General features: G+C 46.7%; 1 protein-coding gene across 2 annotated transcripts in view; it reads right to left on the bottom strand.

The window, feature by feature from the left end:
- CUX2 (cut like homeobox 2) overlaps positions 1-14,257 on the bottom strand; it is a 144,622-nt gene extending 130,365 nt beyond the window's left edge. For both annotated transcript variants that reach the window (XM_089489733.1, XM_089489735.1), the window contains exon 1: positions 14,124-14,257. In XM_089489733.1, coding sequence (XP_089345859.1) covers positions 14,124-14,204 — 81 coding nt within the window. In that variant the 5' untranslated portion in view covers positions 14,205-14,257. The remainder of the gene's footprint in view (positions 1-14,123) is intronic.
- Between the last annotated feature and the right edge of the window lie 360 nt (positions 14,258-14,617).

Raw genomic sequence — 14,617 nt, 5'->3', positions numbered from 1 at the left:
GGAGAGAGATGCAAAAGTAGTAACAACTTGAATTCAGCAACCTCCATGTCAGCCCTGAAATCTACTTTGCTCTCCGGATGCACAGACACAGAGGGTCTGAGCACAGTGAAATGCCCTCACCCCAAAATCTCAGACCACAAGGTGCGAGTAAGGTATGTATAGTCGCAGGGTATTTTCATCAGGACGTCTGGTTAAACCCTTCAATTGAGCAAGAAGGCCAAACTGTAAGTGACTTGGGGCACAGGCCTGCCCTCTTGCAAAAAATCTTCTATCCAACAGTCAATGTATATCGATAGCACCGTGTGGTCATTACTGGTACACATTCATTCTCCCAACAGGCTACGAGGCCCAAAGACGGACACCTAACATCAGATGGCAAACAGAAATCCAAGAGCTTGGCCATACAATGGGAAATTGCAGCAGCCATCCTGAGGGGCAACATGCCCACATAACTGAGGGACAACAGAAGAACAGAGAGCTTTCGGTAACACAATGTAATCGAGCCCAACACATAAAAAACAGCAACCCCTCTCCCCAGTGAACACCACTAAGCCTCACAGCTATCATTAGCCTTGGCACAGCATACAGTGCTACAACAACTAGTCTTAAATGCAGTTCTCCATGTCCTGGCTGGAACTGCCCACATCTCTTTTCTCGACACCAACTTTAGCACCACCTAAAACTAAGGCCTATCTACCTACATGGTTCTTGGGGTGAGTCCTGCAGTGCTTTCCAGGGGTTTCTGAGGGAGCAGTGGGATATCCCACCAGCATGCATGTCCCTCACAAAGCACCAAATGGGCCACATCACTGCAAAAGCAACCCCAAACACTGCGTACGTTCATGTGACAAAGGTCCTGACTTCTGTAAATGTGCCCAGGCTAATTTCTCTACCTAGGCAATCCAAAAAGTCTAAGTTAAGAAAATCATTATTTGCTTCATTTTTGTTCATTTAACTCTAGGAGTGTTATTGTTTAAGTTTAAGTTCTTTCATTATTTTTGCATCTAGTTCTGGTCACAGAGAGGTGGAAAGCAGCTAAAGAGGACACTGAGACCACCCCCCAAAGACTTCTTTTTAACAGTGCAGCTAAAACAGCCCTCTTGTTTTCAACCATATACTGGAAGTCATGGGGGCTAGGCACTTTTTAAATGGAAGATGGGATTCCCAGGAAGCTAAAATTTGTGCCCTCTCTTCCATTTTCTACTTTTGCAGTATCTTTCCATACACAGTTCTGGTCGCTGTTGCCCGGAACTCAACAATGGAAGCCTACCTTTCTCTGGCTTGTGTAAAGCTTCCACTTAAGAGTTCTGAGCAACAGTGAAGGTGCACAAGCTGAAGTGCAACCATGATTCACTTGGTGGTGTGAATGACGCATGGCCCAGCTCCCACAAGGGCAATATTTACATGGGCCTCAGCTTGGTTATTTACTTTTTAAAAAATAATACGTGTCACAGAATTGCCAGCAAGCACAAGCCACGTCAAGCAATTAATATTAAAGCAGCCCTTGCATTGGCTGTGAGTCACTTAAAACTGCAGCTAGATCAATACTCCGGGGTCCTCTTGGAGCTTTGGGGAAATCATTAAATGTTACACTGCACTAGTAAAAAAAACAACACACAGACTGACAACAAAACCCAGTAATTACACAGCAAGGCTGTATTAAACAGCACAGCTTTGTCAAGTAAGAAACAATGAAATGGTTATCAAATGGTGCTGTGGTGTGCGTAATCATTGTTCTAAATGTTTAAAGAGCAAAAACATTACACATACCCTTCTTGTAGCATAACATGCTAGATGATAGAAACGCCTTTGTAGCAGCAGCCAAATAAAAAAATTAAGACACAGGTAAGGTTAAAAGAACCTTTGGGTTACAATCAGCTTGTCTAAATTAGATTTCTTCTCCCACCCCATTCCTTTCTTTATTAGTCCGTCAAAACGGCTTGACTGACTTGAAACTCACTATTTAATCTTTTCCTGGTCTTTTATTAAAACAAAAACAATTTCATCCACATAATCCTAAAAATCTGTTAGAATTCACACATTAGGTTTTGGGATCAAGAGCATAAAGGGACTTGGCAAACAAGATTTTGGGCTAAATACTTTGTTTTTGTATTGTTTTTAAAGAGTGCTGAAATTCTGAGGATGAAATTCTGCACCCATAGAAAATTCAGCACTTATAATGTGCAGTTGTAGAAACTGCCAAGTCCTCCATATGGTTCAAGCCAGCAGAACAGAATACAGGAGGGCAGCTGTGTGTGGAAAGAAAGGAAGGCAGAGACAAATTTGATCAGTGCACAGTAATAGACTTCCATGGAGCAAGACAAACATTCTCTATCGTTTCACTTATTTTCTACCAAGCAGAAATCAGCCAAAGAGAATAGGCACTGTGGGGAGGGGGGGGGGGGCGGGGGGAAACCACATCAAAACATTTGCATTCAACAAAGAGGGTTTCTTTAAAAAGAATTCAGAAGACAGGTTTGTAACTAACAAAAACCCACAAAGGACCCTGATTCCCAAAGTCCAAACAAACTGAATTGTGAGGGTTGTTGATGGAAGCATATTGGCCCTCCTTAAGCAGCCGCATGTTGATGGGCAACTTCAAGGCCCCGTTAAATCTTCCTTCTCCTGGTTCTTTATCTATGACAGACTGGATGGTCCTTCTATTACAGGAAGCCAGAAGGCAGCAGGAGCATCCTCTGTAAAAGGGGGTTCATGATCAGCCTTGCAATGGATGCTCTTAGATTTTGAAGTGTGAATTTTACTTATGTAGTCCGTGTGTGTGTGTGTGTGTGTAATTGGCATGCTGTTTTTAATGCTTTTATGGTTTTAATTTTTCATTCAAATGGTTTTAACTATGTTGTGTTTTTAACTGTTATATTGAATACTAGTATTATTTAAGTCTTTCTTTAACTTTTGTAATTAATGTTTTAGTTATATCTTTTTTAAATTACTGTAAGCCATTTTGAATCCCATTCTGGGAGAAGCAAAGGATCACATGACAAGATTAGAAATTCATTTTCTTAGAGTTTTGCTTCACCACTTGATATTCTTGCCTCTCGCATCTAAATTCAAATTACCACAACTGGGGTCTGGAACTGCAAGGATCACCAAGGATCCGGTATGCAACAGCAAACTGACAGCCACACAAGCTGCTCACTTCTGGCAAGTGAAATCTTCTCTAGGAAGCAAGCAGCAAAGTGAGACAGTGGGTTGTGCCCTCATGGCACAGGCCAGTTGAACTCCCAACGTATTGGCCATCACGGGGCTCACACCTTGACTCCCCACTGAACTCTTACTTGACACCAATGAGGGATCAGGCAAGGCCTGAGACTTGGGCTTCCAGCCTTCAGGCTATGTAATCTCTTACCTCATGCGCCATCTGAACTTCCATGACAAACTTGGCAGAGAGAGTTCTATGTTCAAGGGCACACTTTAGGGTGCAGTGCCAATCTGTTCAAAGCCCCCCACAAGCAGCTGGTTAGCACTTGGGGCCATCAAGACACACCTTTGAGCCCCACCTGGATTGACAGCCAGCTCCTCCAGTTCTTGGAACATGCCAGCCTAGACTCCAATTCTTATGGAGACCCAAGAGTCTTGTGACATACCCCCCTTTCCAGTACTGAGGCCTTTTTCCAGTCACAGGCATCCAAATTTGGTCTGATGTGCATAAAGGAGACCATAAGTACAATTCCAGCAATCCTCAGCCAGCACAGCTGCATTGGCAGGGATTGATGGGAGTCATACTCCAAAACGTTTAGAGATGGCTGGTTAGGGAAGGCAAGGGTCATCTAGTCTCCAGCAGCTTCAAAAGTACGTCCCCCCCCCCCCCCAACTTTGTTTCATTTGCCTGCCTGCAGAGAGAATCCACTAACCTCAATCTCCAGGCTGCCCAGCCCCCACCTCTAATGGGCTGCGGTGTGCACACAATTAATTAATGGGTTTATTAATTAGGAAAGAAGTCCCTCTTCGGCTTTCAATTGGGGTCATCAGTTTCTAAAGTAAGAACAGCCTGTGCTAAAGATAAACCCCTCATCATCTTCTGCAGGGATCTCATCTGGCAGAATCTCAATTATGCAAACCACAAAAAGGAGGAAGGAGAGAGGGAGGGAGGGGAAAAGACTTAGGTAAAACCATCCATGCCCCAATTTCTTTCCCACTAGTAGAAGGAAGCTGCAGGGAGAAAGGAAAGAACAAGCCCTACCCACAATCCCTTTCCACACCTCTCTCCACAGATTACATACTGGCACCAGGCTTCCTTCACCCTAGAACAGTATATTTCTGGGCAATTTACAGCACACTGAAACCCAGTATGGTGTAGTGGTTAGAGAACTGTTTCAGAGATCCAGTTTCAACCTTCAACACAGTCATGAAACTTTACATGTGACTTTGAACCAATTACTCTTTGTAATCCTGAGCAATCTCTCAGGATTGATGAAGTGGGGAAGGAGGAGAAAGAGAGTCCTGTACACCACCTTGAACATATCAGAGGATATAAGGTGTGAAATAAATGTATCTATGAAATAGATCCATGCATACATTGGCAGTAATATCCAAGTCCCATTCTTTTTTTTTTTTTTTTTAAAATAGCTCTGGTTCTTAGTAGCAATGCTGAAGTAAAGGAAGTCTAGAATAGCCAGGAAGGGATTTGCATGCAAGTCCATTTCTGATACTCAAATTGAATTCCTGGGCTCATTTTCTTTTTTTTTAGTTTTGAGTGCATGTCTTTGGCACCAGATTCTGACTGAGGGATCTCAGAGGTTCCAGTGAAAAACAAAGTAAATCCCACATATCTTAATGGGGCAATACAGAAAATCCCAAAGGGGCAGCTTCAAGCCACTCCTTCCAAAACTGGATTGGGGCTGTGGCAAGCACACACCACAGCCCCAATCCGCCTTGAAGCTGGCCGAAAGAGCAACAAAGAGCCACTCCTTTTTCAGATAGCAAAAAGCTGGCTTTCCTGCTTGCGCCATGTGGGGGCTGCACATAAAAGACATGGCCAGACTTAACACACAAAAAAAGATCTGTTAGAGCACTTTCGGAATTTGGAAACAGTGTTTCTTTGAATGACAACCTCCAGAATCCTCACAAATGTATAATATACCTGTTGCTGAGGAATTCTATGCTAATGTAGTTCCACCAGAGCAGTGTACAAACACTCACTGTTTCCTCAGCAATCTCAGAACGTGCTGAGAGCCTTGAGAGAAGACCAAGATATTAGTGAAATACTCTCCTCCTATGACAAATTGTCCAGCTGAGAGTGCAGAACCTTTTGTAGCCAAAACAGTATGTTTCAAATATACATACACAAGCACTTCAGAAAGAAAATCCCCAATAAGGAAGGGACATGGGAAATGCAACAGCAGGGAAAGAATGGAGTGGCTGGAAAAGTGCAAGCTGTCAACTGGAGGTCCCATTGTGAAACACTAGTTGTTGAATGACTAAATTGCAAAGACCTTTTCAATCATTTGTTATACTTGTGCCATCACAACAACGCCGCAAGGTATGGTGCTACTGTGTCTGTTCTACAGATGGAAACAAAAGACCAAAGTAGTGAATTGCTCAAGGTTTAGATGAACTTGAATCAGAACCAAGAACCCTCAGATAGAACTCCAATTCTTCATATGTTCCTTGGCAGCTCCCAGGAGAAAACTCAAAGAGAGTAATTCAGGAATGTTGAAACGCAATTCATTCTACCAACTACAATTCTATTCCGGCTTTCCTTGGCCCAACAACTTCTAGATGTGTTGCTCTGATACCCATCATCCCAAGCCTCCTCAGCTATGGGGATCATAGTCTAACACAACTAGAAGGGACCAGGTTGGGGAAGGCTGCTCTGCCTCATTCTCCCTTTCATGTATATTCTCCCCAAGTTTCCCAAAGTTAATAGAACTGATTGCTTATTTACTGCTGTCATCAAGGATAAAGAAGAATTTTGACACTTTGTTAAATGATAGCACGTTTAGATAAGTCAAGCTGTCATGGCATTTAATGAATGTCTCAACTAGCTGATATATATGTAAAATTTATGCACTCCAGAATATCACGCCGAGATAATATTTTAATCAACAGCCCACATTTTTAAAAGCCTAAAATACCAGAACAATGAAAACACTCCATCAGGCACTGGCACCCTCCAGAAGGCTGGAATCTTCCTGGTGTAATGAGGGTTTACACCAATGTCAGTACTTTTGGGGACACTGTGGAAGGAGGTACCTAGCATCTCCTTTCATGACTCTCCCCAGGCTGTGCAATGGCCACTGGATGCTGCTGGGTACAACTCTGTCTCTGGGATGGAGCTTGACTGAGCTCTCCTAGCACTGTTGCCATCCCTCCCAGGCTTCCTGAATCACTATGCTGCCAGAGCTTTATACTCTCCCTTGGCTCAAGTCTCCAAGGCGCTGAGATATATAGAGTACAATCCCTCCAAAGTTGGGGAAAAGGGGAAATTTTTAAAAAGTAACCAAGTTTCATTACAGACAACAGGGAATACAAATATACAGTACTTCTAAATGGAACCCGCCCTTGGACTAGAGAGATATTTGGATAGGGCCCAGAGGAAGAGTTACTGCTTTGCAGCCAGAATGTCTCCAGTTCAAACCCCATCATCCCCAGTTTGAAAAAAAGGAGAGAGCTGCTAAACCAGAATAGGCAGACATCCACGGACTAGATGAACCAACTATCTGAGTTGGTATGAAGGCGCTTCCTATGTCTGATCCAGGAGGTTCCATTTATCTTCTGAAACTGTGGATCCAGCTAAGTAACAGAGTACATAGGGCAGAAACCTCTCCCAATCCACAAGCACACATGTGCATGCTACTGCTGTTCCCAATGCCAGCTCCACATTTTGGATCGCTCATGGATAGGAAGCCCTGGGTAGAGCCCTTCCTAAGTGGGTTCCCATCCCCTTCACATCTATCCATGCTGCTGCTTCATTTACTTGAAGTAGCTCCAGGGGGGGGGGGGATACTCCAGAGCTCAGTGGCCAGAGAGCACCATATGGTTGCCATTTTGGGTAACTGGAACCAACAACATGTCAGTTCGGTCACTAGAAGCCAAGATAACTAAACTAAGGCTATCGTACTTTGGACATACCATAAGATGACATGACTCACTAGAAAATACAGTACAGTAATTCTTGGCAAACCCATGAACGCTACTCATTTATTGTCCATATATACTGTTGTTCTTGTTGTGTGCCTCTAAGTCATTTCCAACTTATGACAACCCGTAGGTAAACCTACCACGGGCTTTTCTTGGCAAGATTTCTTCAGAGGGGGGTTGCTTTGGTTTTCCTCTGAGGCTGAGAGAGTGTGACATGCCCAAGGTCACCCAGTAGGTTTCCTTGGCCAAGCGGGGATTTGAACCCTGGTCTCCAGAGTCATAGCCCAGCACTCAAACCACTACACCATGCTGGTTTCCCCATATATATGCATTAGTACCTCTGAAAATCTCTATTTCATTTTTATTCAGTAGGTATCCTTTCAGGACTATTTTGATTAGCGAACACAATACAGTCACTCCAATTTCCATGCAAAACATATGAGCAAAGTGCTATTTCAGTAGAAATACCTTGTCTTTCCAAGCCAAAGGTCCATCTAATTTAACATTCTGTTCACTGATAGCAGACAGACAGGGATAAAAAAAATACTTAAAAAAAAACCCCTATGTTTCATTAAAGCCAACATGGAATACAGGTATAGAAAACAGAACCTTCATGTAGAGGAATAATCTAGCTTTAAAAAACAGAGAAGAGTGTTTGCTTTCATATCCTGCTTGCAGGTTCCTCAAAAGCATCCAGCCGTCCAGCAGGTTGAATGATCAGCCCTCACATCATGTATTAGCCCACCTCTCTGTCCTCGTTATATTTTTTAATTGTGTTATTAATAGATATTTTAATCTCCAATTTTAACTGTATCATGCTTAATCCTGTTTTAAGGGGGGGGGGGGATTTGGGACATACTGTTGAATGTGGATATTTTAATGTGTTGTGAGCCGCTTTGATCGTCTCGTCACAGAAAAGTGGGATAAAAATAAAAGTTTTATTATTTTATTATTTATTGTTAAGGGTATATCCCACCCAAGTTGCTAGTCCTTAGCATCTAATATTCAAGAGGTACACTGACTTTAGCAGACAGGTTAAGTTACCATGACTAATAACCCACCAACCTCCTTGCATTCCTAATGTAACAGGAGGAACTTTTTTAGCCTAATAAGTTAATTCACAGTGCCCACTGTCAAGAGTAACCAGTCTATGCAACTGGAGGTAAAACCCTTTGTTCTGTACTCTGAGAAGACAGAACAAAATGTGTGCCCCTCCTCTTCATTAGCCAAATAAACTACTCAAAGCAATTTTAAAAATGCTGAACACACACCGGTAATGGTAAAACAGAGTAAAATTAAAGAACTGAAATGGAAGAGAGGGGATTACAAAAGGCATAAATCTGGTTAGGCGGGACTATTAGAAAACAGTGGAAGAAATACTACATTAGCAGTATTACACTATTAAGACTCTTTCCCAAACCTAATGAAATATGCCCAGCATCGTCTCTGAGAGAATTTTTATCTGTGCTCATTTCCAAGAGCGCTTGCTGTACAAACGTGGTGATCAAAGCACTCCGGGGCTATCGCATTATCAGCATGTATTACATGTGCCACCATTTGTCAAGGTTGTCCAAACACCATCGTCCCCAAATCCTGTATACAAACAAAAAGCCTTTTCAAGGAATGAGCTATTGTTCTGTTTTCAGGTTGCTCTAGCAGTAGCCTATAATGGGTCAAACGGCACAGAGGGAGCACACCAAGAGGCTCATAAGGCTGGCACTGGGCGCAAAGTTTGGTTTGTCTTTTATTTTAGGAAACAAACCTCGATCACCCCTGCAGAAACATGTGGCTAACAGAACAAATCTATGCATGTCAACCCAGAAGAAAGCCACACAGTGAATTCCATGGAACGTCCTCTCAGCAAAGTGTTCACTGGATATGTACCAGCCCTTGTCATGCATACACCTAAACTTTGCCAGAAGACCCACAAAAGAGAAGAGTCATAGACAGTTTAGTGTAAAGTATGCTTCTTGTTCAAAACTGTATCCTTTTCTGACTGTGTAGAAATGTACAGGCAAATGTCTATAGAAACTGTGATGGCTGATAGCCCAGCCCTAGGCGTATCTACTCAGAAGCAAGATCAGTTGAATTCAGTAAGACTTACCCCAAGTAAATGTGGCTTGGACTGTTGCCCCTGAATTAGCTCTAGAGTCAGCCAAGCTCTCAGACCCCTGCATGGTACTGCCTCTCCACATCTATCATAACTAAAATTACTAATCCAAACAGTAAACATTACAGAAGAGATGATATACATTATTTAAAGTAATTTTAGAACACCTTCCAGGACCAAGCCCTCTCAAGGTGGCTTTCAAATGAAGTTATGCAAATCTGTATTCAGCCCTTCAGAATGCAGAATTAAGCATGTCATGGTGTAAAATATGAGTCACCAGGGTATTTAAGCTTATTTTGAGGGTCTTCCCCTCATACTTGTTCCAGAGAATGCTGCAGCATCCATTTGTTGACATCACCTACATTGCCTCTGATCAAAGAGACAAAGAGCTTAGTAGGGCTTGAATGTCAAATGCAGGCTGCAATTCAATCTGTAGCGGAGGGACACAGTGGCACCATCAGGGCAAGACTTTGAGACACCAGCCCAGGGACCCAAGGTAACTCAGAAGAACTAGCTAGTATACATTACTGTCTAAAGGGACAGGAAGGATGTAAGAACAGTCTCGCCTGTTCTAAGTCTAAAGTTACCTAACTCCATCCCTGGGGGTGTGAGAAATCAGTTCAGAAAAGTTGCATCATGAGGACCATTGCAGAATTCCCCCGCAAAGATTCTGGGAGCTATAACCCCAAAAAGTAACTTTTCCAAGCCCAGCAAGGAATTGTAGAATGGACCTCACAACGTACATGCAATCCGTGCCGCTCTCCACTCAAAAACAGACGTGAATCAAAGGCAGGCTACTGCCTGTGACAATTCTGTCCTGAATATAGTTCCTAAACTTTGGTTCTCCAGGTGTTTTGGACTTCAGCTCCCAGAAGCCTCAGCTTTCTTGGCCAATGATCTGGGACTCTGGGAGATGAAGTCCAAAACATCTGGAAGGCCAGAGTTTGGGAATCACTGAGAGGAAGTGGGTTTATACTGAACCATATCCTTAGTCCATCTATCCTGGTATTACTCGCATGGACTGGCAGCAATGGTGCTCCAGCATTTTAGGTAAACCTTTTTTCCGATTTGGAGATATCAAGGATTAAACCTGAGATCTTCTGCTTGCAAAACATTTGGGCCAGCCCAACCGTCTACACTTTATGCTCCTTGACTTTTGGGAGGGTAGACACCATTTGCTGATCTGCCTCAGGCAGCAAGCTATCTTGGGCTGTCTTCATGAGGTACGTATAATCTTTCTTGATCATCAGACCATACAGAATTCTTGCAATAGGTAACACAGAACTCGGCAGAGGATGGCCTGTTCCTACATTGGTTGGTATATAGGCAATGATGTCAAGATGGGACAGAGAGATTAATGTGCCCTTAAAGAGGAAAAGGCCCAAATCTCTCAGGCATTGGGACAACTAATTTTGGAGAAGGTGTAAAGTATAAACTGTTGCCATCCCATTCATTGGTATGATCCTTCAGACCAATGACAACTACCAAAAACCACGTGAGTGATCAGGACCAAGTGATCTTTAGCTAGGAGTTGTATACAGGGTTATCACCCTTTACTTTGAAATGCCACTGGTTCTTAAGTCACAAGGCTGGCACCTCACTATGACTCATAAGTTCACTGTCTGTAAAATAGAGATGAAAGAGGTTGCAACATTCCTGTAACAATAGCCCACAGCTCCACGGTTGGGGAGCTTGGAAAAGTTAGGTTTTCAGACTACAATTCCCAGAATCTCTAAGCTTTGTATCCAACCATTAGGGGGAGCAGAGCTCAGAAAGTTTTTATTTTAGGGGCCATGCTGGCAGGGTCATTCTGGGTGTCATTGTCCATAAATGTAACTTTTCCAAACTCTGGACTGGGCATGGGATGAGGCACAAACGACACATGCAAACACCACCATGTTCACAAACCAGTCAGCCACGCGCAGGTACTCAAAACAAAGAAGCGAGTTCACACATAAGCTCAGGAAAAGAACGCTGCCCAAACGCAGATTTGAAGCAATGGCACCATCTTTATATGCACAGCTACACCTGTTCAGTTAGAACATAATTGCACATTTGTCATCCGTGGAGCAATGAATGTGAGGTTCCACTGATAGCAATGCACACCATATGTTGGGAAATGACTAACTCCACCAGTAACAAGCTGGCAGGATCCTCCACTTTGAAGGCAAGGGCTTCTGTAGCACAATGCCTTGAGGTATGCACCCCATTCTATCTCAGGGACTGTGAGGTGAGAAGGTCTAATCCCCTCCTCTCAAGCCCTGAGCCCCAATGCCAGGAAGGGAGAGTTATCTGCTGCCACCCCCTGCTCCCCAGGCCCTAGCACCTGCGATCCATTTAGGCCTTGGCATTGCAGCTGTAACAAGTAATCTCCTTAAAAGATGAACCGCATTAAATTCTCAAACCGCTGATACATTATTGAAACATCATGAAATTGCTCCTAAATTTGCTTTCTCCCTCCCTGGCATCCCCTCCCCCCCTGTGAAGCACACTGCATTTTAAGCTGGTTTTAATGCCCATAAAAAATCAAGTGCTCTTCTCTTTTGTAGTAGCAGCCATAAGCAGCAGCTTCAGCTTAGACACTCCAATCCACTTAGGTGCAGCCTGCATAGACAGCTAAAACTTTTATGAGTGATTAAAACCTATGGATCTGCTTGAGGGTGGAGCCAAGGGGGGCACCATTTGAACTGTGCAAGAACTGGCCACATTGGCATCCCCTGATGACTCCCTTCCAGAGGAGCAGACACATGGCCAAGGAGTTCTGGAAGGGTGAGGCTCACAAGCAGGGCTGCTCAAAGATAGTGCCCCTTTCCCTCCTGGCTGCACAAATTAACTGGACTGGCAGTTACTTCCACCTTCAACACTGGCAATGGGACAGGCTGGGTTAAGGGGTGCCAGCTAAGCCAAGCGGCACACAATTCGATCCCAACGTCGGCCACCTGAAGTAAGTGCCTCACCCGGCCTCGTGACAGGGCTGGGTCTCCTTGCAGGTGACCCATTTTAAAGACAAGGCAATGCACTCAAGGGGCCAAAGAGAAACTTGGCTAAATATGCCCTAGGAGTACAAGCGACTGTCCGCTACAACAATGGCAGAAGTTGCCTTGGTTTATAGGCACACACTTTGCAAGAAGTTACATCGGCTGAGGCTGCTTAGCTGACAGGGTTTACAAACCATGTTGCCTCTGTACCTCAACTAGAGTTAGACAACACCCCAACATAAGTCAGGCAGAACAACTGAACAATGCCAATACAGTCATTTAAGACTCTGCATGCTGGGGGCTACAAGCTAGCCACACTTAGTAGTGATGATGATGATGATGATGATGTATCAGAAGACACCTGTGAGTTTGTCTCTACTCCTGGCAGATCTCTCTTGTGATTTCTTACTAACCCAGCTTTGGGGTGGCATGCTTTCCCCTCCAGCTCAGCAGGGAGTGGGTCAGTCAGGATCGCCCCATCAGTCCCAGCCCAACGGGATGACCTGCTCTCCCTGCAGGGATGCCCCCCTCCAGGGCATGCAAAGACAGCAAGAAGTCGAGATCTCCTCAAAGCGCTTTTGCCCTCAGGCACTTCTTGGAAGCCAACCTTCTCTGGGCATTTCGATTCTTTCTTCTGCATCAAAGTTTAGGAAACAAACTACTGAAACAGATTGGGACCATGCACCAGGGCTCTTTTGCTTCAACGCAGGTATAGCCAGGCTCTGAAGCGGCGTCCCCCAGACATTTGCCGGGGTTGCAAACTGACTGGAGCAGAAAAAGAAGGGCACTGTAGAGTCCTGTAGCTGCCAAGCCTTTGGGCCAGATAGGCGTGCCTAGAACTCAGCGCTCCGGGGGCCCTGGCCTCTGCTCTGCAACACCCAGAGCTGAACGCCTTCCCTGCGCTGCTCCTTTCCCACAGCAATCAATGCCAAGCGGCTGAGAGGCGGAGGACAAGCTTCCCAGGCGGCCTGGAAGAGCTCTAACCCTCCTCGCCCTTCCTGGAGTTAGCGAGCATCACTCCGAAGGGAAGGAAGCCCCCAGAGCACCGGCGCCTGGCTTAGCAACAGCCCCGAGCCAAAGCAGGCCTCTTTGGCCGAGGAAGAGGGGCCACAGAGGGGAGCATGGAGGAGGGAGGGAAGCCAGGGGACAAAGGCTGCCTCCTCACTCCCTCGCGGCTCTGGCATTCTGGGAGTTGGAGTTTGTTGTGGGGCCCCACAACAAACTCCAACTCCCAGAATGCCACAGCGCTGGTGCCCGAGCGGCTTCTTCCTTCAGCGCCTCAGGCCGCCCCTCCCCCCGCGCTGAGGAAAAGCCCGCCAAAAAGACGGCGGAGAGCGGCTCCCTCTCTCCCTCCCTCCCTTCCTCCTCTGAGGCCCGGCGCCCAGGAAGGCCTCGCCCGGCCCTGGTCCTCACCTGGCTGGCCCCCAGAAGTTGCGAGGCGGCGGCGGCGGCGGAGGGAGGAGGAGAGCAGGAGGAGGACGAAGCCGCGGCGGCGGCGGCGGCGGCGCTGCTGAGGGCGAGAGAAGGGGCCCCGGCGGGGCCAGGCATTGGCGCTGGCGGCGGCGGTGGCGGCGCGTCCATCCAGCCCCGGCGGGCGAGGGGCGCCTGGGCTCCTCGGCTCCCTCGTCCTCCTCCTCCTGGCTCCCTCTCTCTTTCTCTCTCTCTAGCGCTGCTGCAGGATCAATGAGGGAACCGAACAAAGAGCGGCGGCGGCGGCGGCGGCGGCGGCGAATCAATTTCTAATAGCTATCGATGGGGGAGGGGAGGGGAGGAGGGAGGGAGGGAGGGGAGGGCAAGGCCAGCCGGGCGCCGTCGCCGACCCAGGCCCCCTCCTCCCCGCCTTCTCCTCCTCCTCCTCCTCCTCCTCTTCCCTCCCGAAAGCCCCCGCGCCCAAGGCCCACCAGCTTCCGCCTGGCGCCCCCGCCGCCACTAACCTGGAGCCCATCGCCGGGAGCCCGGGGCTGCTTCCGATATTGAACCATCGATCCCGCATCGGCGGCCATCTTGCGGGCCATGGGAGCCGGAGGAAGCCCCCCGAGAGAGCCGGCGGGGACTTTCCGGCCGCCGAGGGCGGCTCCGGCCCAAGCCATGGCCGGCAAGGAGCCGCGACCCTCTCGCCTGCCTCCCTCCCTTAAAATAAGAGCCCGATCATCGGGGCGGGAAACCCTCCTCCTCCTCCTCCTCCTTCAAGTCCTTGCCGAAGGAGCCCCTTCCATCTCTTGCTGCTCTTCGCCTGACGCAGAAGCCAGTGGGACTCCGAAAGCTGGCAGCACTGCTTGGTCCCCGAAAGGGATCGGGGCTTGGCTCTTCCCAGCCTTGGAGGCGGAGAGAGACGGAGCGGGATCCGCGCTCAGCCCCTCGGGGACAGAAGAAGAGTGGCGGCGACGGCGGCGAGTTCCCTCCGGGGGAATCCGGGAAAAGGAGGAGG

Source organism: Sceloporus occidentalis, unplaced genomic scaffold (genome assembly GCF_023333645.1).
Source record: "Sceloporus occidentalis isolate IW3139 unplaced genomic scaffold, rSceOcc1.0.p SCAF_41, whole genome shotgun sequence".
Lineage (NCBI taxonomy): Eukaryota > Metazoa > Chordata > Lepidosauria > Squamata > Phrynosomatidae > Sceloporus > Sceloporus occidentalis.
Note: the sequence above shows the minus strand (reverse complement) of the source record. Positions and strands in the feature narration are given on the sequence as shown.